Below are 24,865 nucleotides of genomic sequence, written 5' to 3' on the forward strand. Positions count from 1 at the left end.
GCAGATATTTAATTGCGTGACCCCACTTACCACTCTACATTGTTTTTTAGTTATATTTGGGGAATCATTTAGAAGTCCAGAATTCTGTTCTACTTGGATTAGACTATCTAGCAATGTTTGAGTTAATCTGGTACAACTAGTCATACCTGCATTAATCAGTAATGAAAGTAAACAAAAATAACTGGACTTGAATGATTGGCATGATGACAAACAGTGAAAATGTCATGTTTTTATCTTTAACAGTTCTTCAGATCTTGCCTCAAATTTCAGTGTGCCATCAAACCTGCTGAAAGTAGGTCAATGAGCAATTAAGAAATTATAACCTGAAATCTTGACAAGCTAAAACTTTACAAAAAAGCTTTAGATATCTATATTTTATGCTATAACGATATACTCAAGCGTCAAAGCTGATCGAGCAGAAATTGTGATGATTTGAGATGGAATAACCCAAAGACTGAATTCAAAATGACTTGGCAACATTATATTTCAAGGGTAGTTGTAGTTTAGGTAGTTATAGTATAGGTAGTGGTGGAAGATACTAAATAGATTTCAGAAAAACCTGAAATACAGTTAGCCTGAAGTAATAGGAAACTGTACACAACTAGATTAATACAACCACAGATTCAGAGAAACCACAATTTCTTCATGATTTGTCCTGGCAAATATCAAGTTATTCTAATGTTTCTTATACCAATAAAGCACTTATGGCATCATGTGGAGATGACAAATTACAATTCTGTGGTGCTCAAACTGTAAACTCTTAAATAAAAGCAATTGTGCGAAACAAAACAAACAGTCATGTCATAGTCACTGCTAAAAAAATGTATTAAATGAATCCAATGTCTTCTGCTTCGCTTTTTTTTTTCTTTTTCTTTTTAAATTCTCTTCTTATCAATAATTTACATTAAAAGCCGCTGCATTTTGTGGATCCACTGTCTAATTGATGTGAAACATCTTTGAAATGTGGCTATAAAATGTAAAAGCGACATCATCCTTAAGCTATTAAGAAAGCAAGTAGAGGTGTTGGACATACAAACCTGGGGAAATAAAGAAAATGAGGACAGGATTCTACTAAGATACGTAGTGACTTAGTGAGTGGGACATTACAGACAGCTGGAAAACAGTCTTGTGAGTAATCTGTGTTGGAAAACCCATATGAATGATGAACCATTTTTCAAAAAACTGTAATAACTGATATCAGTCAGGTTTAAACAGACGGTCTAATTTTAATGTGTTTCTTCTTTAGGTGCTATGGAATAGTAATTGTTAAAGGGGGTTGGGGTCCTTACATATGTAGGCATATGCCACACATATAATTTAAAGAGTTGCCATATTTGATATGAAGGTAGAAGCTCAATGCCATTGTATCCTCAGAACCCAATCCTGAACAGTCCTGTCCTTGATAGGACTTCTTAAAGAAGGAAAACATACATAGGACAAGCATGTGAAGCAAAAAAGCAAGCATACATGACAAGCAGACATGGTAGACATCAAGCAAGCAGTAGCAGGAGGTGGTGGAGGAGGAAGAAGAGGAGGAGAAAGAGGAGGAATAGGGTGAGGGGACCAGAACGGGACTTGCGCCACTCACCACTGGACCCGGTCTGCCGTCTAACCCATGAGCCCCCTGTATAGCGTTGTACAAAGTTAGAGAGCAGAGATGATGGGGGAGATGGTGGGAGGAAGATGGGGTAGGGGGTTGGGATAGGGATGTGGTGGTGGGGTGGGGGTGGGTGAAGCTGTGACTCAAGTGACTTCAACAACACATTCAGGTGATGACAAATGAAGGGTGATGGAAGTGGTGGAGGTGGAGGTAAAGTGAGTGACATCAAGTCTACAGCCATGTTGTTGTTCACAGTACTATCATACATTAGGGCTGCGTTCTAAACCACATACTTTATCTTTTTACTTCAATACAACTGCATTACAAAGTATGTATTGTTATATGCAGCCTGCATACAATCAGGTCACACTACTAGGATTGCTAACTGTTAGAAAAAAACTTGGATTATCACTAGACTTATCCTGTGACTAAGAATTTGGCATCTGATGTTTTTTATGAAGCTTCTCATCTCATGATCTTTATCCGTTAAACCAAGCCGACCCTATGCACTGATGGTAATTGTGAGATGTGACCAAAAGCAATACAGAAATCACATGCAAATACAGAAACACTGCAAGTTATATGAAACAAATTAACAACACAATACAGTGTTCCTGGGCACACTAAAAAAACGACAGACTTACTAGTAATTACTAAAACATTTGGTGTAAAACATTATGATATCAGGTTAGTGCAGCCAGAAAGTAAAAGTCAACACTGTTAAGTAATCTTCCAATATCAATGATAAGTGGTTAAAGTATTCAACAATTTTTAGTATCCCTTAATTTATTTTGTGTTTAGGATTAAAACCAATTAGGTTTTTTTGTTTGTACTGCAGAATGTTTCATGATGTTTGTGTTTCTTAGTTATTTGCTTGTTTCATGTATTTGCAGTTTTTTTTTCTAAATACTGAATGTGCTCCTAAAGCGATGATTAATTTTCTCTTTGAGCTGCATTGAAACTCTTTTCACCTCTAGTCAGTTGGTTTTCTTGCCCATAATTTAAAAAAAATGAACCAAAACAACCCAACAACAACACAATATATAACAGCAATGATTGCATACAAAGTGAAGTGACCGTGCAACATGTGATGTAACATGTCGCTGTCATGTACACACTTTGTGACATTCAAACGAGTCAGCTCAGTAAAGTCCAGAGGACAAACTTGTGAATGCATAAGCATAGTCAATACAAGATGTTGACCTGAGAGTAACTGCATAATGTGTAGATAAATGATTTTTGAATGCGTGTGCAAACCAGGAGCAAAGAATAGAAACCCAAGGTGATGGACACCATTTTACAGCAAATAAAAGCATTCCAATTCAATTTAATAGAATTTTGAATAAGAATGACACAATATAATGCTAATGCTCCTATACTGACACACCAATGGAGGTGACTGTGAACAGACAGGACATCCAGTGTACTTACGGGGAGTCCAAGATGGCCTCTGTCTCCCTTGTCGCCCTTCTGACCTGTCGCTCCCTTTTCTCCTCTGATGCCAATGCCTGGTTCTCCCTGAGAGAGAGGGTGAGATAAAATTTCATCCTTACGCTTTCATTCATAGAACAGCTGTGATGTAGAAAACATACATCAAAACAACATCTCAAATTTCCCTTATGGGGATCAAAAAAGAATTATCTTATCTTAACTTATACAGTATACAACAGAAGTGAGTGCACCCCACAGTAATTTCATTACAATTAGAAGCTGTAACAGTCAGGTATTTACTCTTATGCAAAATTAAAAACTAACAATTTAGATTTACTGTCTAAAAAAACACAGTTATAATGGAATGCAATAAAAGGACTGACATTCATGTCTGTCTTTGTCAAAACTATGTGTGTCCCACTTCATTTTTAAAGACAATCCGCCTCAGCATTTAGGATACCAAAGAGAGTTTAGAGAGATGTTCCGCCTTTTCTAGAGACAATTCTTTTCAGCTGCTCTTTGCTGAAGGATTTGCGTTTCTATACCTTTAACCTTGAAATTATGAGCAAGCAGTCGCCAACAATAATTTTAGGAGGAGAACCACTGTGGGTAGTATAATTCAATATAGTGTTTTTTAAAGTATTTTTTTCCAACTTAGAAATAATGCAATCAAAAATGTATTTAAAATTTTGCATCATTTGACATTTAAGTGATATTGCATAAGGATGTATCCAGGTCTAATGTATACTATATAATTGGAGGCAAATTTAATAAAATGAGACGCTGTATTTTGTGAAAATAAAATCTCACCTTAGGCCCAGAGGGTCCTTGAGATCCCTGGATGGAAAGCAGGAAACAGTGGGATTATTGACACAAACTATACTGTTGTTGCAAGTGAATGATTTTTTTTTTACATTCAGTGACTATGGATATACAGTTAAACTAGAAGTTTACATACACTGTATATGAAGTCATGTAACCTTTTTTTCCCCCTCACTGTCTGACATTAAATAGACTAAACTTTTCCTGTTTTAGATCAGTTAGGACTACCAAAATTATTTCTATTTGCTAAATGCCAGAATAATTTTGTGACAGTGAGAAAAAAAAGTCTTTTTATACAGTGTATGTATGTAAACTTCTGGTTTCAACTGTGTTTTTGTTCTTCTTAAAATAATATCTACACTTCCAAGACCTAAAGAAACCACAAGTTGTCTTTCTGCATAAATTGGATGACTTGAAAAGGTAGTGGGGAGGTAGATGTAATGTAATCAAACTGATGGTGCTTCTACTTAAGATAAATACTGAATAATGTGCAGAAAATTATGCCTACATTCTATCTGAGTCTTTGATGGTTTTAGTTACCTCCCTTTAAAAGTCTTTTAAATGCCACCTTTCAATGCAGGCAAACATTAAATTACTGCATTAATTTCTGCATTAGAGAGTCTGCACCAAATTAGACCTCTTTAGAACTGTGTGGGCAGAATTGCTTAATTTACAGCTCTTACACTTTCCTAATGCACCTGTTAAGGTTCAACTCTATTACAGTGTAATAGAAAACAACAGGGTCTTTAGTCTTTAGATTTAGAAGGCAAATGGCATATTTGACTCACTGCTGGGCCAACTGGTCCTGGAGGTCCTGGGGGCCCTGGAGGACCATAGATCTGAAAACAGACACACGACACAGGCAAAAATCTGCAGTTCAGAAAATAATGGTCATTCAACAGGTTCTGTGGTCTGAATTAGCACAAAGTGCACGGATCAGACCTGTGACTTTATGAATGACCCTTACCATTTCTGACCTTCCTCCATCTCCAGGTTCACCTTTAGATCCCTGCAATATGTGGCAAAGACACAGACACACAGAGTTGATACATTTTGTTATGACACAAACTATTGAGTGGCTGAAAAACTTCACACAGCACTTGGGGTGATTACAAAATCACCCCAAGTTACCCCTTTGAAAGGCCAGACACTGCATCCAGAAAGATGCAGGCTGAGGGGCACCATTGCGTACCATTGTGCCAGGTAATCCAATAGGGCCAGGGGACCCTGTGGCCCCTTTTTCACCTGTAGGGCCATCTAAACCCTACAGAACAAGGAAGGGGAGACAGACATCATAATAATGGCAGAACATTTGAATTCAGGGACTGAAGAGGTAATCTTTACTTGAACAAAACAGAAAAGACAAACTAAAATGTGCTGTTTTTATCCAGTCTCTGCACTCATTACCAAAACTTTGGACCTGTTAAAAATCTGGTGACTGCTGTTTTTTAAACATGGTTTTCAAAAATGTCTATTTTGCCTACTTTGTTTTATGACTGTGTGTAGCTTAGTGTCAGCGGTCTGATGCTGGTTCTGAGGACTGGGGTAGTGGTTTGTCATTCTTGTACAACCAGTGGTGACAGTTGGGAATTAAGTGGTCTTGAAAGAAGAACCCCTCAACAGCATCCAATTACAGCCCACACCCAGCAGCTGTTCTGCTAAAACATGACATTTGGAGTGCTTCTAGCCTTAGTGGAGAAAACTAAGTAAGTATTATACTTATGTATAGAAATCTGAGGTACTTGTACGTACTCAAGTATTTCTATTTTGCACTACTTGCCATACTTTATTCTCCTAGAAATTTCAGAGGGACTTGAATTATGTTTTTTATTTTATTTTTTTTAAATTTCAAATCCAAATGTAACAAAACCAGTATAATATGCCAATATAATCTTTTTTTTGGTTTGTTTTTAAATATATTTATGCATTTTCTTAGCTATGCAGAAAGGGATGCAATGCTGCCCAACCTACCTCAAAAGCAAACAAACAACCAAACAAAAGAAAGTATATTCAAGACCAAATGTCTTTTTAACAGGTCAGAGCTGACTGTCAAACACACAAACATACAAAACTAGCAGCATTTACTGAAGGCTTTCACAGCTACAAATAGCAGAGCTCTTTATATGGGGGCACATTTGGGATCCATGCCACAGTGAATTAAAAGTTATACTCTGTGTCATTCCCGGGGTCTCTTCCAAGCTGGTGTGTCTCTAATTAGATAATAAGAGGGCAGCTGGAAAAACCAAGGCCTTCCCTCTGAATAATAACAGATGTAGGACTCAGGCTTTGGTCGAGGAACCCCAGGCGGTGGTGTGATGTGGTGTGGTGTGTGGCTAACACAATCACTCACAGGTGATCCAGATGGACCCATGTCTCCCTTGTCTCCCTTGGGTCCTGGGAAGCCCATGACACCACCCTCTCCTCTGGGACCTTCAGGACCAGCTGGGCCTGCAGGACCAGGCTCTCCAGGCTTTCCTCTGGGTCCCTGAGTACGCATGACATCAGAGTTGCCTCAATTAGTTAAACATGAGCAACATAAACTTTTTTAAGATAAACATATATTTACATCAAATCAAATTTTGATCTTTAATCATCACTTTCACCCTGAGTAGACTCTCACAATTATACATTAATTTGCCAGGTTAATAATATGTAGTACTGGTAACAAAGCATTACCTTCTCTCCATCCAGTCCTGGTGGACCTGGTAGACCAACTTCACCCTGAGAACACACCAGGGTTGGGTTACCAAGTAATTAAATGCAACTGCCAGAGGGTCCAAGACCCTCAGGAACCTGCAATTTACTGTGTGTCTCTTGGTTTGAAGTAATTTGATTAACTGCACATTTGTCATTAATTGCTGAGATCTAAGTCAACCCTGAGTGAAACAGGATTGGTGGCCAGGTATGCATGAAATATGAAACAAAAGATTTGAGTAACAGACCCATGAATTCAAAGCCCTCTCAGATGGCACTGGGTTTTATATACACAGACAGCATTTTTATCTTTTGGTGCAAATATTGCAAAATAAACAATAGAAATACAAACATTCCATATATTTGATTGACCAACGCAGCGCCTTGCTTGATGATGCTGCATAGTGTTGTTGTTGAGTAAGGTCCAGGTCCCTTTAGCCTGATGAACCGGCATATTATTAGGATTTGAGCACTAACAGTGCAAGGACCCTATTGAAACTGCTGTGATTATTATACTTTTCTGTTCCCCGAAAACAAATGCACTTTTGAGGCCCGCACATCAGGACTGGTGAAAAATGTGATATTTTAAGGGATTTGGGCATGTCAATGGCTCCACAGCGCCCCTTTGAAAATTTCAACCGAGTCCTGTCGGAAACACATTTGGCCTACAGCTACAACATTTCATAGGAGGTTAAGTCGCACAAAAAAATTGACTGGAGCCAAGCTCTAAAATGCAAAATGGCTGAACAGCGCCCCCTAGAAAATTTCAACAGAATCCCATTGGGGCTACATTTCACTCATTTTCGGCCGTTTTCAAAATCTCTCTCCTCCTAGGGGGTACGTCGTATACACCTGAAATTTGGCTAGCACAAACGACAGGACATGGTGATTAAAATATATTAAAACACTCTGCAAAAGTCTGATGGCGTGGAAATGGTGGAGCACGGGATTTTGAGAAAATTCCATTTTGCGCATTTTCACAGTTTTTCAGTCATTTTCAAAAGTTCCTAAGGGTTATGTCGTAGACATCTGAAATTTTGCCAACACAGACTACAGGATGTGGTGATTAAAAGTTATTAAAACGCTCCACAAAAGGCTGACGGCGTCAAAATGAACTTTGCCAAAATGCCATAAAATGGCATATATCGGGATATGCTTCGTAACTGATCTCAGCGTGCTCCGATCTGCCCAGAGTGCGTTTCTGCCAAACCTCGACATATGCAAAGGCCGACAATCGTATGGCAAGGACCAGACCAACAATGCTTGCAGCTTTAATGTTTATTATTTTGTTTGTTTTTTTTTAAACATGAGGCTGTTGTGCTGCCCAACAGACCTCATCTAAATGGATATTTTTTTTGTAGACTTGAAGTTTGTCTGATTGCGGCCATAGAGAAGCTACACCACTGAAGTACAGTTAGACCCATGGTGGGCCCTGCATTACTATGTAATCCTTGGATCAAATCTGGTATCTGATCAAATAATCACAAAAAAGACAGAAATAAAAACCTGGGGTACAAGCAATCCAGTACAAGGAACAGGGGCTCAAAAGCAAATGTTTAACGGCCAACTAACAGGTTAATCTGGCTTATTATAGCTCACATGTAAATTCTGGTGTGTAATAAAACAGTGTGGGAATACCACATGTCAATTTTCAGTCTAAAATTTCTCCTACCTTGGTACCAGGGAGTCCAGAGGGCCCTGGAGGTCCAGGTAATCCAGGGGGACCCTGGGAAGAGACATGATCATGTTATTAATTGAAAGTAATAGAGGCAATGTATTTGCAGTTGTTGTCATAAACTCTTGAATATACTTACCATCAGGGGTATGTTGCGGATATCCTGTGAATTAAAATCTTTTGTTAATACGCCATTATTTTAGTTTTAACTCATTCAGCGTCTAATGAAATTTCAACTAATTCAAAGTACATACATTTTCATTGTTCTGAATTTCAGCCTTTCCTGGCTCCCCAGTTGGGCCTGGAGGACCCTATAAGGCAAAAGAGACCATTTGTAAAATGCATGGACAGCATTTTAAAAACTAGACTTAACTTGCACCATATGCTGATATTTGCAACATGGTGTCATCAAACTGCCAGGAAAGACTTACTCTTGGTCCAGCTGGGCCTTCAGTGCCTACTTCTCCCTAGAGGTTAAATCAAAGTCAGTCAAAATTGTCTAAAAATCTCCTCAATTTATATTTGTATTTGGAAAGTCATCTTTTCATGAAATGCTCATTTTAAGTCCTTTCATAATTCAGTTTTGTCTCACCTTGTCGCCCTGGTCACCTTTGTCACCCTAGAAAAACAATGTTAAATGGTAACTTCACTGAGCACTGGATTCTGCAGAAGTTTTAATTAGTATATGAGGAGGCACTGCTGTCTAAGGAGGCATCTTTTGACCAACAAAACTAATTCTTTTCACCTTGGGTCCTATTTGGCCTGGCAGTCCTGGTGAACCTGGCTCTCCTTTAATTGCCTGGGCTGTAATGCTCGGCTCTCCCTTGTCTCCCTGCAATAAATAGACAAATAAGTCTTAACTGAGGGTACACAAATTAGTATTAACCAGACAGTAACAAACAGGTTTTGACTGAAAAATGTAGATTTTTGATTAGCACTGTGTTACTTTTGCGTTTAATGTAGTGGATACTGATGTTGCCAGTGACTCAGTATTCCTCATATGTATAGTAAATATTCTAGATAAAGGACTGACAAATGAATGAAGAAAAATAGGAGTTGAGTATTTACTGAGAGCAGTAATTAATTATCCAATGAATGAAAGAACTATGCAAAGAAATCAACTTTTACTTTGAGCTTTGACTTTGCAGATGTTAACAAATAAAAGCCGTTCAATGCAAGAATATTCATTTTGAAGTCTCATACACTATAGGTAGCAAATCAATAACAACCTCCACGTATCTTGAGGTAGTTCACACACTTAACTGAAGCAACAATGATTCACACAGAAGGCACATTGATGTTTAATGTACATGCATTAACAAGAAGTGAACATCAAACAGATGACAGAATTTAATGAGGTGAGATGGTCACTGAAAAAACGTTTTGACCACGGAAAGAACAATTTGATCAAACAGATCCTAACTTTGTTTGCTTGCCAGTTACCTTTCCAGAGCTTCTGTCTGCATCACATGGTCTTCACCAGTGAAATAATTTTGCTCAGTTGTCACAGAGATAGCTATGCTGTCATGACGCACCCTTTGTATGGAGCTTTGGTCAGGTGGTTACATATGACAATAACACAAACGTCTTTGGCATTAGATGTGAATGTCTGCCTTGATCCTTCTTCATTTGTCCACAAAGTCCAGCTTGGAAGACTGTTGGCCTCTTCCATGAAATGCTGTAAGTGGTTCTGATTTTCAGTTAGGACAGGTAATTGTGTCTGCTATCAGTGTCCACTCTTTTCAGCAGGTTCCTTACTGTTTCACTGTGGCAGTGTTCCCCGCAGTGGTCACATGTGATGCTATTGCAATGTCGTACACTAGTGGTGTTGTGGTAAGATATTAGAGATTAGAGATTCTGGCGAGCTGTTCTGACAGACCAGTCATGTACCATGATGGGGACCCAGTGGGATCCTTCTGGTGATCGCTGTGTCTATCCTAGTCTTTAGTTAAGGTGAAAGCCTCAACATTCATTCAACATCTACAGGCCTCAGGTGCCTCCCCCCAACCTGCTCTGTGCAAAAAGATGGAATGTTATTTTATCTCTCAGACAACCGAGCAAATTCTTTCCACTAATGGAGAATGTGAGCAACTCCAGAAAAAAAAAAAAAAAAGCTAGTCAACAAGAAGTTAAAATCATCTGTTCTAAACCAGTTCAGATCACAGCACATCCAAGAATGGCCTCCGACAATCCATTCTTTTTGATCCAGTATGATTCAGTTTAGAATGAATCAAAGAATGCATGTATGAGTGTCGTTAGAAATCACATACTGTATGGTATGAAAAGGTTTTATGACAAGAATTAGCCAGTCCAATTTTGAACCAGTGGTTAAGGGTGATCATAAAATCCTTTATGAAGAACACAGCACTTCAGCAAACATGAAGTAAAGCATAACTAACAGGGCAGAAAGCTAAAACCAAACACTTGTGACTTCATTGGTACTTCGAGAAGTAACAAACACAAAACAATGATCTGATTAATAGACTTTACAGACATCCAGTTACGAGAGGAATAACAATGTCTGACAGAAGCACAACCAGACAGCATGTTCATTCAATTCCAGGCCTACCCTATAACCCCTCTTGCCAGGGATTCCAGGGCTACCATTGACGCCAGCCTGGCCCTTCGCAGTGGAAGAAAGACAGTTATGACCTACAGATCTCACTGGGTATGCAACCACTGCCAGACACACTGTTTAAGAGTGACTTTACCTTTATCCCAGGAGCCCCCCGGAAACCTGGCTCTCCCTACAATGACCGTGATAGTGAAAAAGTTAAAATATAGATAGATAAGAAAGTTGATACACTGTAAAATGTTTTTCCTTCAAGATTAAAAGAAATGCATACAAACACGTTAGAAAGCAGATATTCATGCACTGACACGAATGGTTTACTCAACAGACATGTTTGGCCAAAGGCCCAAGAGTTCAGGGGGCTCGTACACCAAGTAACTGCTAAAACCACCATAAAGAAATGCACAGTGACTACAAAGAGACACAAAACAGCCCCAAAAGATATGACAACACTGCAAAGGTACAGAAAATAACCATTATGCACAATGACCACAACGAAATGCAAAACAGCAGCAAAAAGACACAAAGCAGCAAAGAGAGACAGAAAACAACCGAGACGCAAAATCACTGCAGAAAGATCCCAGGCCAGGATGTGAACCAGGGACCCTCTAGCTGTGGGGCAGTGGTGCAAACCACCGAGCAGCCGTGCAACCCTCATGTAAAAGTATAAGATGAAACGAAAAACTATGACTGGTTAACTTCTGTCATGTGCCCACCACAACCCAGTGCAACTGGCTGTCAGTAATAGAAATTAGGCCAACTGTGTTCTTAGGAAGAAGATTCTTGGAAGATGATGTGCAGTCACAGCTGTGACAACATCAAGCACAGACATAGCTGGCTTGTACAGGGAGTCTCTACAACCACGTTTGCCCCAGTGGAATATGTATGTTGTCAACTCTGTGTCTGAGGATGCTTTGTTACAATTGCCCATGGTTGTAAACTGGATGACAAGTTGATTGCAAAGGTTGTCTCAGAGGACTGTGAACTAGCATCATCCAAAACAGAAACAGATGATGCAGGAATTATTTTAAAAAACGTAAATAGCAAATATTTTCTATTCTGGATTTAAGTTCTGTTGACTAGCCTTTAAATACATGTCACCGGTGTTCCTGGTTCCAGTGTCAGGATGTTTTAATCATTTGCTGACATTTTTTTAGCATTGCGTTTTGTGCCCTTTAGGCCACCAAGTGCATACGCAACAGGGTTCAAGAGTAGTTTGGCATTGGTTTAGTTTGGTGATATTAAGAAGCCGACTTGTCAGAAGAAGGTGAGAACTTTTGTCTGTGTAAAGGCCGTGACTATTTCCTGGGCACAGAATGCATCAGAGATCATTAACTGTAATGGATTATTCACATTATCACACGGCTTTGACCTGTTAAACTATGACCATTACTGTGCACAAACTGTCAGTTTCTGTTTTCAGTACACATCACGGATACACGTATACATATAAACTAAACCACCAACAAGCATATTTCCCATCAATAAACAATTATTGTCAATCAACTCATGAATTAGAGCTAAAATTTACAGCGACAGCTGCAGGATTTTTAAAGAGCAGGCTGTAGCTGTCAATGGGCATACAGAATGACCTCCAACAGAAATGTGGTGAAACGTTACTACAGGCCACCGTAGTTGGAGTTATGACGTTATAGAGGTGCGCTCAGGTTCAACGTGGTGTTTATGCTGCTGTCATGTATGATAAATAAATGACTAGCTAATGCCGAGCCAAGTCGACCTTGTCCTCATCTTTATTCCATGAGTAACATCTCATGACAAGAAACAAATTAATATGACCAAAATACTATTCATTTCTCTTCCTACTTAGATCAACCTGCTTTATAAAGTACACAATCAATCTATTTTGTGATGAAATACACATTTCATCAACCTCATCCTGTCTATAGTCAGTGCATTCATACTTCAGCCTTATTTAAAGCTGTCAGGGAAAGAGGAGGCTGGGAAGGGTGGCTGCGCACCATCTGTCCCTCTCTGTACCTCAACACTAACCCCAAAATAAACACAAGTTAAATCCCAAGGACAATCGGTCAAACTGTTACTGGAATGTTGTTATTGCTGACAATACTTCTAATCTTACTGCTGCAAACAGCAGCAAATTGATATTATTACGACAACTTCTACTACTGCTCTTAGGCATACTGATAATCTGGACATTTTGTCAAAGTCCTATTCACCCATTGGACTCACTGAGCGAAGACAAACTGAAATCAAATCGTCTCCAATAATCTGACACTTCTGTAATGTCTTTACATACATTCTCAGATATTACAGTATATTTCCTTTGAGCCATTGTTTCACTAATGATGAGTACAACACATAATGTTTAAGCCACAATTTTAGATATTTTTTTATACAAAGTGAAAAATGTGACTGTAGTCTTTCCCCATCATAGTGACAATTGGAATTGTTTTGGTGGAACAGGGCAACAAACACTGTAATGAAATTGATAATCCCCTGCAAAAAAAACCTCCCAAAACAAAACCAAAACAGCAGGGCCACAGCTGCACAATCCAAATCACCAGCAGAACTTGAACTTCTTAGTGGGTTTGAAACAGGCAGTCACCCTCACACTTAACGGGACTAATCATCCTCCAGTGATGTAGCAGGATCACTTATTTCAAATCTATTTGTGCTGCAGCCAAATCATTTGGTCACACTCTAGAGACAAGACATTAAAACACATCTACTCACTGCCAGCTTCTGTAATGATGAAGTACAAGTGCTGTGTCCATGTGTACACTAAGGTGTGCAATACACCCCATAATGTTCTACATCAGTCAGCAAGTGTCACCGATACGAATTATTATAGGTAATATAGAAGTGAGGTTGTGTATGTCACTGAAATTAATGATGGTAAAATGAATCAATGCCAAACTGCTATTGAGAAGCTCATCAGATGTCAAACCATAACAAACAGTATGTGTCCAAGAACAACTGTGATCGAAGTTAATTAATCAATACTGCTCACTATTTCTCAGCACCAACAGCTAGACATGAGTAACTGTGTACATGAGTAGTGTTAGAATTATGGGGCCAGATTTCTGATCAGGCAAACTACAATAACAGGCCACAACGTAAAGCTATGTGAGGTACAATGTGCGGTCTAGTTCAACCACAAAACTACTTGATAAAATGGCTTAAGTTAGTTCAATTACCCTCTATGACAGGGGTCTCAAACTCCGATCATCAAGCTCTGCAGAAGCCTGATAACGATCCTGATCATTTGAATCAGGTGTGTTGGAAGAAGGAAACATCTCAAACTTGCAGGATTGCGGCCCTTGAGGACCGGAGTTCGAGACCCCTGCTCTATGAGCGTCTGGTTTCCTACATTAGTTAATATCCATGCACACAATCCCAGTGTGTTTACATCTTGTTCCAGTTTGCATCCTCCCTTCTTGCCTTCGCTTTTTCTGACGTTGTTCCTCTGCCTGGGTGTCTGCATTTAATCCTCTGTACTCTTGGCTGTACATCAACAGTGACACTGGATTTCTGTTTGTTGCATATAGGTATTTGGCTAATCCGAAAAGGTGGGTGAATGGAGAACCTAATTGTTTTCTTTCCCTCTGTTCACAACATTTCATCCAGGTGAAAATCTGATGATGATGAAAATCCTCATAGTTGCTCATTTGCAGTGAAACAAGGCAGAGATGCTTTTTTTAATCAGTCAAACAAGTGCAACTGTTGACAAACGCTTTGGTCTGTCACTAAATCCACTTCCATTGTCGATGTCTGTTATGGCTCCCACCTCTACCGGCAAAGTAAAGTTAAAGCTGCTTTTAAAGACAGCTCTTAGATCATCCGAAAGCAAAGTAATGAAGCACTGAAGCACAGTGACAGACGGAATAAAGTTTTGAGGTAGTAGTTGTGTCTGTTTCCTTAATGGCTAGACATGTGTCTTTTGCCTGCTGGGAGTTTTGGAAGCAAAGAGGTGAAGTCTAGAGAAGCCATCATTTGTGGTCAACACCATGGAGATATTAATGGTTATTGGGTATACCACAAAACCTCTACCTGGCCCGCTTTGCAGTATTTCACTCTGGCATAAGGCACTAGCAGTCAGCTCTCTGTGATTATATATAGAACAGATTTCCCCTGAGTTGAAGCCTCAACTCCTCAGGCGGCCATCCTTTAACATCGAAGGATTAGCCTGCAAAATCGCTCTCTTTTTATTATTAAAAGTCTTTTAAGATTGCTGTTTCCTGTGGATACCCAGGGATATGCAAGTTTTTTTTCTGCTTTGACTTTTTCTTCCTCTTTCCCTCATCAGTCAGAAATACTTAATGGAGAAAACATGCATACGTATGGCTGCAACTTCTGCTGCCATGCTTCTGCCAAAGAGAAGCTTTAAGTCCAGGTCAGCTGGGACTCCTAAAGTGCTGGAGTCCATCAGAAGGAGTATGGAAATTAGAGAAATAGGTTCACTAATTGATTTAGAGGCAGGGGCACTGTTATTGTGGCAGAGAGATTGACTGACAGGGTTTAAACAACAATCTAAGCCTGATTAAATAATAATAATAAAGTCGCTGCAAACATTTAATAATTGTTCGGCACATCAGTTGTCTCTGTTGTTCGTTAATCACCCATTGGAAGCTATAGTCCCTAAATTTTATCAAGAGTGGTTGTTTGTTACATTATTACAACAAAGATGGCTGCCATTTCATGTAGCATGTGATGTGTTGTTTTTTTAATATGGTAAGAACTGGTGGTAGCCGAGCAAATTACAAGGTTCATTACTCCAATAAATTAGAGGGCCCAATGGTAGCATTTAGAATATAAATAGGGCCAGAAACAGACTCTTGACGCACATCCATAGCTCAATAAAAAACAACAGGTGCTCAGAGTTCATTATTCCTAGACATAGTCCCTCAGTAATTAGATAATATTGATTGCACCACCAAACCATTACAGTGTTACTCCACGTCCTCACGGTGTATTTAAATTTATGCACGGTTCCAGATTATTTCTGTGTTCAAAGGCCAACAGCAGGTCCTCACCGAAAAGATTTAAAGTGCCGTTCCACTAAGAGATAAATTTAAACCAAGTTTCAATCATCCAGACTCCAGCAGCAACATCTGGGATCTTGCCATGCATAAATAAACCTCAACATGCCACACGCACAACTCTGTGCTTAGCTTTCACTCTACCTTCTCTCCACTTTCTCCTGGGACACCCCTCTTTCCTTCATCTCCCTACAGAGTGGAGACATCAGTTCAGAAGCGGTAGGGCAGTAAAAGCAGACACACCCTTTCAACCAGGGGAAAATCAAAAGACGAGCAAAAAACTCTGGGGAAGAAGGGTGTGCTCTTTCTTGACAGAGACCTAACAGGAGGAGATCTAAATCTTCAGAGATGACATTAGAGGCTCTCTATCATGCTGGTCCCTGGACAAAAGCAGCTAGTGGTTGCCTTGGAAAAGAATTACACAGTAGCCAGTAGTGGTAGAGATCTCGTGCAGACAGAGCAAGTGAGGTCCTTCAATGTTGACCTTTGTTAAAACTGGAGGCCCAAAGTTTATTCCAGCTGTCATATGGTTTGGGTTTGTGAAATGTGTCTTTCTATTAAACTATAAAGAAAAACTCCCAAACCCAGGTCATAATTAAGTTTGCACTTAAATTCTAAATGAGCAAACCGTAAACAATGAGACACTAACATCTTCTAGACATGCCAAATAGTTGACATACTTGTTAATACGGATACAAGCAGTGCAAGTTTCTTGATGATCTCATTGTATCTGCATGTGTGTAAAACTAAAGCAACGTGTATTTCTCTAACAAACAGTTTGACATTTTGACTTTTTCTCAAGGTATAGACCACATCACACAACCTTCAAATCAGATGTCAGAGTGTGTTCATGGCAGCTCTGGAACAGCTAGTAAGTGAACTCTGTACTGTCAAACTTCCAAATTTCCATTTTTCAATTCAATTTGCTCTTTTTTTTGAAACAAAAAAACATGTATTACAAATCTGCTGTCGGTGATATTGAATCTTGCAGATAAACTACAGATTAAGTACTCTTATGTGTTCAGAAAATACTTTTGTACTATCACTTAAATCAGATTGGACTGAAAATTTGTTAAAAAAATGCAAGGTTTAAAAGCTGATAGATGATACATGGCTCTTTGTAAGTATGTCTGGCATGTGTTAACCATAGAATAGATACATTTTAATTTTTAAATAGAATAACTTAACAAAACAAACTGACGAATAAAGACATCTCTGTAGGAAGTGAATAAACTCCATCTGCTAATCCAACAAAAATCTAGTACATGCCTGTTGAATAAAGATTATATTGTCACAAGACTTCTCGTCTATGTCCCTATAACATAAAAAATTGGCATCATCCTTTATTTGCGACTGCTTTCAATATTTTTTGACAATTCAAAAAAATGAATGAGTAAAAAAAAACCTCACCTGTATTCCTTGGTCTCCTTTATCTCCCTGTGAAGCAAAGCACAGAAAAATACTGTAATTACTGACAACATTCACAGAAGTCCACTAGATGGAGCACACGGTCTTCAGTAAGCACTGTAAATTGCAACGTGTCCAAAAAAAAGCCAGATAGCGCCTGCAAAGACCGTTTCTCTGTCCTCTTAGTGACGTTGGCACTTGTAAATCTCACGGCAGAAAATAGAAACAGCATTTCAGACTGATTTCATTAAAAAACGAAGTAGGATGGAACAGCTGGGTTTTAAACAGCAATAATCAGTGCAGAAGGTCACAACAAACAGGTTGTTCCAGCAGTCAGCTTCAGGAAAGCAGCAGTATAAACTTTAAAAGGAAACTACATTTTCACTCTGACCTTTTCATAAATTACATGAATCCAAACACAGCCTGCAGTGCATTCTAGCAAGCATCAGCTTTGAACGTGCTATCATACTAAAATCCTTGGTGGATTCTTTAAAGTACCGCTAATTTACTTTTACTGCAAATTCCCTCCCTGTGGGATTAATAAAGGTTTTTAACTTATCTCATTTTTTTATTTAGAAAAAAACAATAATGAAAGTAACTGTGTAGCACAAAAGGAGTCACTCCTGTTATAACAGAACCACAGAGGAACCACAGAGGAACCACTGTGGTTTTGCCAGATTGTGTTACACAGACACAGTTGGTAGCAACATTGTATTTAAACTCTGTTGTCACCCTAAACATTTTCATCATTCTGAGCACAGATCACGCTCAGAGCACAAATACGATTTCCCCTTGTTCATGTCTATGTGAACCAGTGGTGTGCAAACAGTCAGTGGTCAACAGAGCTTTAAAGTAGCTTAATGCCAGCTCAAGACCATGTACACTCAGGTCTCTTCATATCATTCAGGTAACTTCCTTTTTCTTCTACCAAAATTTGAGCATCGTAAGACGGTTCCTACCTAAGAAAACCCTCTCTCTGACCTATCACGGACAGACTTGTTTACTTTTCAACATTACTCTAATCTTTATCATTATTATAGTATTTTCATTTATCCTGCTTTGTATTTTCCCCTCTCTGTTCACATTTTTGCCATCTATGTAAATACAATGCCATATAATGGCTTCAGTTAGCTGCAAAACATATGTGTGCGTTCGTGTGCATGTATCCTCTAGAGAGAGTCTATTAAGCAACGGCAAAAGTCGAGACGAACGAGTATGAGGTGAGTGTCGTGCTCATAGCTCACATGTCCCCGGCACACAGCTTCAAAGACAAGGTTAGAACTTTTAAGCTGCCAGCCATGCAGTGTGTGTGCATGTTTGTGTGTGAGCGCCTATGTGTGTGTGTGTGTGTGTGTGTGTGTGTGTGTGTGTGTGCGCTTGTATTACTCATGCTGTGCAGACATAAATCTGTTTACACAGTCACGTTGTGGGGACCTGCATTTTGAACACAAACAAGTTCCTTTATAGTAAATCATCAGACCTGATTTAATATTAGCGGGAATCTGAGTATAATTTAAGGTTCGGGGAAGAGTTGCAGTCAGAGACGTAGTAGTTGTGGTCGGAGGTAAGTGTCTAGGAAGTTCATGTAAATCAATATAATGTTCTCTAAAATGATGGAAACACAACTTTGTGTGTGTGTGTGTGTGCTATACATGTTGTCGGTGTGTGTGTGTGCGTGCTGTGCTCATCCTTGATGACTCAGTTCTAAGGACGATATTATACAATAAGCCAGCACACACTTTCCATTGAATAAATGTCAGAACCATAAATGTGGCAGCAGATGCTTCCTGCATCATTTTGTGAGGTCAGGGCCTAGATTTTTTATTTATTTATTTAATATCATATCGCAACTACTTCCCAAAGCTTCCTTTAATGTGCTGCTTTTACAACTGAATATTAACAAAAACAAAGTGATGCTTGCTGGGAAGGGCCAGATGATGCCTCTGAGAGAAAAAGACAAATCCACTGTGCTAAAATACTGTTTGTCTGCTGAGTCTATAGTAGTTTGTTTGTTCGACAAAACAAAGAGAAAGACCTGCTTGTGAGTACCATGGTAATAGTAACGTCTTAATTTGACTGTGGCACAGCTCATAGTTCAGCAAGGATCCATGTGATGTATATTCATTCTTTGCCACATTTTGTTTGCAAAGATTATTGAAAATAGGTACGATGTCATGAACAGGTCATCAGAGCTCCAGGGTCATGGGCTCACTAATACACGTGGGAGTAAAAGTGCGATCTTATGGTCAAAACAGTTACTACAGCTCCACAGAAGTGTCACCACAGCCCCATACGCTGTTCACTGTCAGAAGCACCTGCAGTGGACATGTGAGCATCAAAACGGCACCATGAAGCAATGGAAGAAGGTGGCCTGGTCAGATGAGTCATGTTTTCTTTTTTTTTGCCAGGTGGACAGACGTATGCGTTCATTTAACTGATGGAAAAAGGGAAGCAGGACACACTATTGGAAGATGGAAAGCTGGCAGCAATGTCAAGGTGTTGACTAGACCTCAAAATTCCCCAGATCTAAATTCAATCAAGCATCTGTGGGATGTTCTGTTAAAAGAAGTCAGATCCATTTAAAAACCACCTCACAATTTAAAGTACTTAAAAAATCTGCTGCTAACATCTTGGTGCCTGATACCACAAGACACCTTCAGAGGTCTGTGGATCTGGAGTCCAGGTCGGAGCTGTTTTGGATGCACCACGGAGAGCTACATAATATTAGGCGGGTATTTTTAATGTTGTGGCTGTACACCCCAATTCAGTTTTGATCTGCGTAAGAAAAAAATTCTCTCTTTACAGTGCTTTTCAAAATCTCCATGTGATCTAGAGATGAAGGCAAAGACACATTTCAAAATTCTCCCTAATGTCTCTGATCCATAGATGCCAAGGTTGTTCATTTTGGCCTTACAGCTATGAAACGGTTACGGGCTGAATTTGGGAATTTTTCTCAAGTGAACATTTCCAAAAAGAGACGAGGGCTTTAGGGGTTCAGACAGATTTAAAGAATTTTGCGTCACCCTTTGGAGTCTAATGCTAATGTTTTCTCCTGAGCTGCCGACTGAAACACAAAACACTTCAGTTAACTTGAAAATGGTAGAAAGTGAAATACCTTTGGGCCTTCAGGACCTTGTGGGCCTGCATCCCCTCGGTCACCCTGTAGGTGGAGAAAATAAAAATATGAATCAACGCTGATTCACAGAACGCTGATTAGCAGCAAACAGATGATGAATGGTCACGATACAAGCAAAGCAGAAAATGATTTGTTGAAACTAGCTTCTCTTGTGGAACCTACAAGTACTACTTTGTTTTCTAAACTACCAGCTGACAGACTGGTAAACCACAAAAAAGCTACTGTATGCTTTTGAGCCAAAGCAAAACAGCAACGAATGAAATACTGCTTCCTTGTGCTTCAGCATTAATCTATGCAACACTACGTCCACTATTACTGGGGAAGTTGTTCGTTAGACAATGTGTACAGCAGGTTCTGTGGTGAATTTCACATGTCCTAAGCAATATAATCATTTTCTGTTTTCTACTGATAATATTCTTCAGAAGGAGACACACAGAATGGACTTCAGCTTTACTCCTGGCACACCTGCTTTGTCCAGCCAGTGTAACAAATGCTTGTTTTTGAAAGTTGAGGCTTAATATGAGGGCGTGTTTTCCACTTTGATGCATTTCTGATAGAACTGCTCAGCTAATACTCCTTATGCTTAATCCTTTAACTGTACGAACCACCTCCTGCTGTGAGATTCAGCTTGTTTTCCACAGTGAGAGGTATTTACAGGACTCATTTCTCTGACCTCACTATCTACATTCCTCCATTAAATAACCCATGACAAGTTCTGCATCACGTGGAGATCTGCTCGAAAGGAAACACAGAGATGTCTAGTATTTCTGTTTTGTAGATGAGGTTGTTTGAACTTCAAAGCAGCTGCACAGAGGCCTGGTGAAAACATCTAGACTTGATCCATGTGACTTGTTTTATTTGGGCCTGAGCGCGTTTTTCTGTAATGACTGTAAAGTCATCAAGAGAAGCCAGAGGGATGCTAATCATTTTTTTTCAGCATTTTGATGTTGTTGCTTGGACAAGTAAAGAAATGTGTTTACCTTTAATCCTGGTATAAGCTGCAAAAACAATGTAGAAACAACAAAAAAGTTAATGCCGCCCCAGACAACTTTCACTGATTGAAATAGTTCTGGAACAATGAAAGTGGAGGAGTCGCTGAACCAGTGCTTACTCTTGGGTCTTTTCCTGGTTTCCCTGGCTCCCCGGGTTTGCCCTGTATGAAAAGAGAAAACATTGTTTCACGGAATCTAAAATCTGTTTAAAATACTAGTTCCATGGTGCTATTTAAATATGCAAATAATGCATTTTGTCGAAGTAATGAAAGCACGACAATAAATTCCTTCCCCATTAGAGTAACTTATGCAACTGCAACAAAGAAAATAACAACATTTAAGGCACATATAGCAGCATGTCCAGATTTTATTGGTGTCCATAAACAAAGCATTTCCCATCCATGATTAGATTTGTTATCCTTGCTATGCTTTTTTTTTTACTTTTTTTTTTTTTTTTAAATAAAAAGCTAATGGAGCCTTAATATTGGTAGAAGTGGGGAAAGACCCCTGTTTGAATCTTATATCAAGGGTATGTCATTGGACAAATCAAGACTTCAGTGTCATTGTAGCATTGGCTCTGTCAGGGTTAAACTTTTAATTTAAATTCAGGTTCAACAGATTGTGACTGCCATGACACAACTATGTGTTTTCTTTATTTGTCCCTTTCCTATTAACCAACAAGCCAAACTATTTTGATTTGGATGTTGAAGTGAGCTCTTTTCACAACATAAAAAGTGGTCATTTGAATTATCCCACATGGCAGGAATCTGTCATAATTCACAGGAAGGAAGCAAAGTCCAGAACATGATAGAAAAAGTATTTCGAGATGCCATCATTTAGGAAAGTGTGTGTCACTGACCAAAGAAAGCACCTATGCATATCCATTCCCTTTGTTTGCTGATCATTACTCTCCTGTTTTACTAATGCACCTTTCACATTATTTACACAGGAAGTTCAGATTTCTGGCTACCACATCCAAGGAAGGTAGCAGGTGCAAATTACCCACTCCTGGCTCTGGAAGGTAGTGACGAAAAATAACATCTACAGGACTCTTTTGAGGCTCCATAATTGGAATGAAAACACTTTAAATTTACACGACAACTCATTTGGGGAAAGAATAAGCAGTGGACACCTGATTAGAGTGAGACACACTCTGTGTTGTTTCAAATCTTCTTATATGTAGAGTACTGCACATAGATGAGAAAAATGATTCTGGTTGCTCACAGATAAAGTACATAATGTTGTTTATCTTGTAACTAGAGTACATATTAATGTCTGGGATACATTCAATGGCAAATCATTATCGCCTGATGACTGGATGAGAATATCTTCTGAGTATCTATAGACACTGGTCCTTGGAAGGACAATGCTGCTAATATGGTGATGCATGACATCACAGGGCATCTCATTTTAACAACATTTGTAAAAGTACTGTACAGTATTAACATTTAGCATCGAGGGTCTGACCGCACTGCTGGGTTGGTTATTGGTGGGTTCTTCGCTCAGGGTTTTGAAACAATAACAGTAGCAGCACCATAGCTGTCATGTGAGCAGTGGTGCACTAGCGCCTACATATTTGGTTGAAACCAATTTACGAACTATATCTGCTCCATATTACACCATAAAAATTATCAACTTCTGTGAACAAAGCATTATACAGCTACAGGAACTTAAAAATATATCTAAAAACTAACAAAAAAACCCAAAACAGATGGCAATCTAACCAGGATATAGGTAGAATTCAAACATCAGGGTAAACTCAGGCTGGGACTCACCGGTGGGCCACTGGTTCCATCCAGTCCTGGGGCCCCTGGTGGTCCAGGTGGTCCTGGGGGTCCTTGTGCTCCAGGCTCGCCCTGCTGAAAGACCACAAGTTACAACCTGCCATGCTGGAGTGAGCCCTGCCACACTGGCCATGCGATTACAACCTCATACTACACGGCAAGAAATGCAGCAGGGACGGGGGTTGTTGCAGAGAAAAGTTAGCTGGGGAGCAAGGCAAGCGGTTATAATGCTTCAGCACAAAGGTTCATTTTTGAACTTCGGAGAGCAAGTCTCTGATAAAATATTCTAACCTCAAGGTTTCTTACTAGCTTTTCTAGGGCTTTCAACATATACCATGACCCACTGGAATGGAACTTGCTCAGGTGTCAGGACATGATCAAGGACCTTTGTGACAGTGTCTTAGTAAGTACAGGGTTAAAAAATAAGAACCCAAAACATGATCTCAGTGCTTCGTTTCACAACTTTGACCCTGTCCTGGTTGTTGTGACCTCAGGATTTGGCCCTGACCCAGGGTGCCAGCATAGACCATGTGGTTGTGAAACCAGTATTTTGTTCAAGGAGACGACTAAGAATGGTGTCCTGGATCATTCTCTGGTTATCCAGTGATTTTAAAGCCTTCTCCACAAAGTACCCAGAGCACCTTGGGTATACCCAGTTCCTGGAAACTGTTCACAACACTGAGGAGAGTTTGAGCATTAAAAGATTCAAGAAGAACATTCAGTGATGGCAGAGGCCATCTTTGAACTGAGACAGGCTCATGATTTCCCCTGTTGGGGTACCAAATTTTGGTCACATGACATCTGAGTAAATTCCATTAGCTTAAAATGACTAGTAAAGCCATGGAAAGCTAGTGCTACACCTTCAGATTAGAAACATTTATATTTGCCGTGGTTACAATGCTGTTCTGCTCAGTGGCTACCTCTGTTTAAAGAGCAAGGCAGTAGGAAATAAGTGACACTGATGTACATTTTTTATTTATTTTTTACTTTTGACAAGCTAAACATAAACACTAATGATCTAGTGTCTTTAATTTATCCACATTTTTGTGGTCAAAAGTATACTGCTTTCAAATTTAGCTTTAAACTTGCATTGGGTAAAATTTTGACATTGATCTCTCTTGTAACTTCTTTAAAGTATGCAAAAGATCTGTGTGTGGCTATTTTGAAGACTGCTCACTAATAACCATAACCATGGCGATTGTTTAACACCAAAGCCAAGACCAAACAATATTAAATAAAGGAAATTAGGCACAAGATATGGAGCAAATTAATATACTGACTGAAATGAATCTGTCTGCTACATGCTCTGAATCGGCTCATTAGTTTTTTTATTCTAAAATAATTCCTACGTTGTTTTTTTTTTATTATTATTCTATTGCAAAAGGTCAATATTTCACTAAAAATATGCCTACACATGGAAACATCCATTACCATGGAGGGCAACAAGTTTGAACATACATTTAATGCATTGTGCTTGATTGATTTGCACATGTGGTCTAACTTAGAGAGGTTCCTAAAACAAAGTGCTGGCCATACTTCAGTCAGCAATCACTGTGTAACTGGAGGAGTACTTGTACAGTAGCACAAGACCAGAGAGACCAGCCAAGCTTCTATTCCAAGACAATGGAAAACATATCCATCGGCAATAAATCTTTTTTTTCTTCTTTTAACCCTAACCCTTCATTGTTTATCTATACTGCACTGCAAACGTGTCCAGATATTATTTATCAGTCT

The 24,865-nt window shown here is 39.2% G+C and overlaps 1 protein-coding gene across 1 annotated transcript in view; it reads right to left on the reverse strand.

Annotated features, from left to right (window-relative positions):
- Nucleotides 1-24,865, reverse strand: part of col13a1 (collagen, type XIII, alpha 1) — a 121,159-nt gene that overhangs the window by 13,249 nt on the left and 83,045 nt on the right. The window contains exons 15-36 of the mRNA XM_008306797.1: nt 23,123-23,206; nt 21,467-21,508; nt 21,336-21,353; nt 20,335-20,379; nt 17,223-17,249; nt 15,957-16,001; nt 10,934-10,969; nt 10,792-10,845; nt 8,968-9,054; nt 8,815-8,841; nt 8,654-8,689; nt 8,477-8,533; nt 8,362-8,385; nt 8,220-8,273; nt 6,530-6,574; nt 6,204-6,338; nt 5,046-5,117; nt 4,821-4,862; nt 4,642-4,692; nt 3,842-3,868; nt 3,032-3,118; nt 1,589-1,624 (exon numbers count right to left, since the gene is read on the reverse strand). Coding sequence (XP_008305019.1) covers nt 1,589-1,624; nt 3,032-3,118; nt 3,842-3,868; nt 4,642-4,692; nt 4,821-4,862; nt 5,046-5,117; nt 6,204-6,338; nt 6,530-6,574; nt 8,220-8,273; nt 8,362-8,385; nt 8,477-8,533; nt 8,654-8,689; nt 8,815-8,841; nt 8,968-9,054; nt 10,792-10,845; nt 10,934-10,969; nt 15,957-16,001; nt 17,223-17,249; nt 20,335-20,379; nt 21,336-21,353; nt 21,467-21,508; nt 23,123-23,206 — 1,131 coding nt within the window. The remainder of the gene's footprint in view (nt 1-1,588; nt 1,625-3,031; nt 3,119-3,841; nt 3,869-4,641; nt 4,693-4,820; nt 4,863-5,045; nt 5,118-6,203; nt 6,339-6,529; nt 6,575-8,219; nt 8,274-8,361; nt 8,386-8,476; nt 8,534-8,653; nt 8,690-8,814; nt 8,842-8,967; nt 9,055-10,791; nt 10,846-10,933; nt 10,970-15,956; nt 16,002-17,222; nt 17,250-20,334; nt 20,380-21,335; nt 21,354-21,466; nt 21,509-23,122; nt 23,207-24,865) is intronic.

The sequence above is a fragment of the Stegastes partitus genome, unplaced genomic scaffold, assembly GCF_000690725.1.
Source record: "Stegastes partitus isolate 25-593 unplaced genomic scaffold, Stegastes_partitus-1.0.2 Scaffold47, whole genome shotgun sequence".
Classification (NCBI taxonomy): Eukaryota; Metazoa; Chordata; class Actinopteri; family Pomacentridae; genus Stegastes; species Stegastes partitus.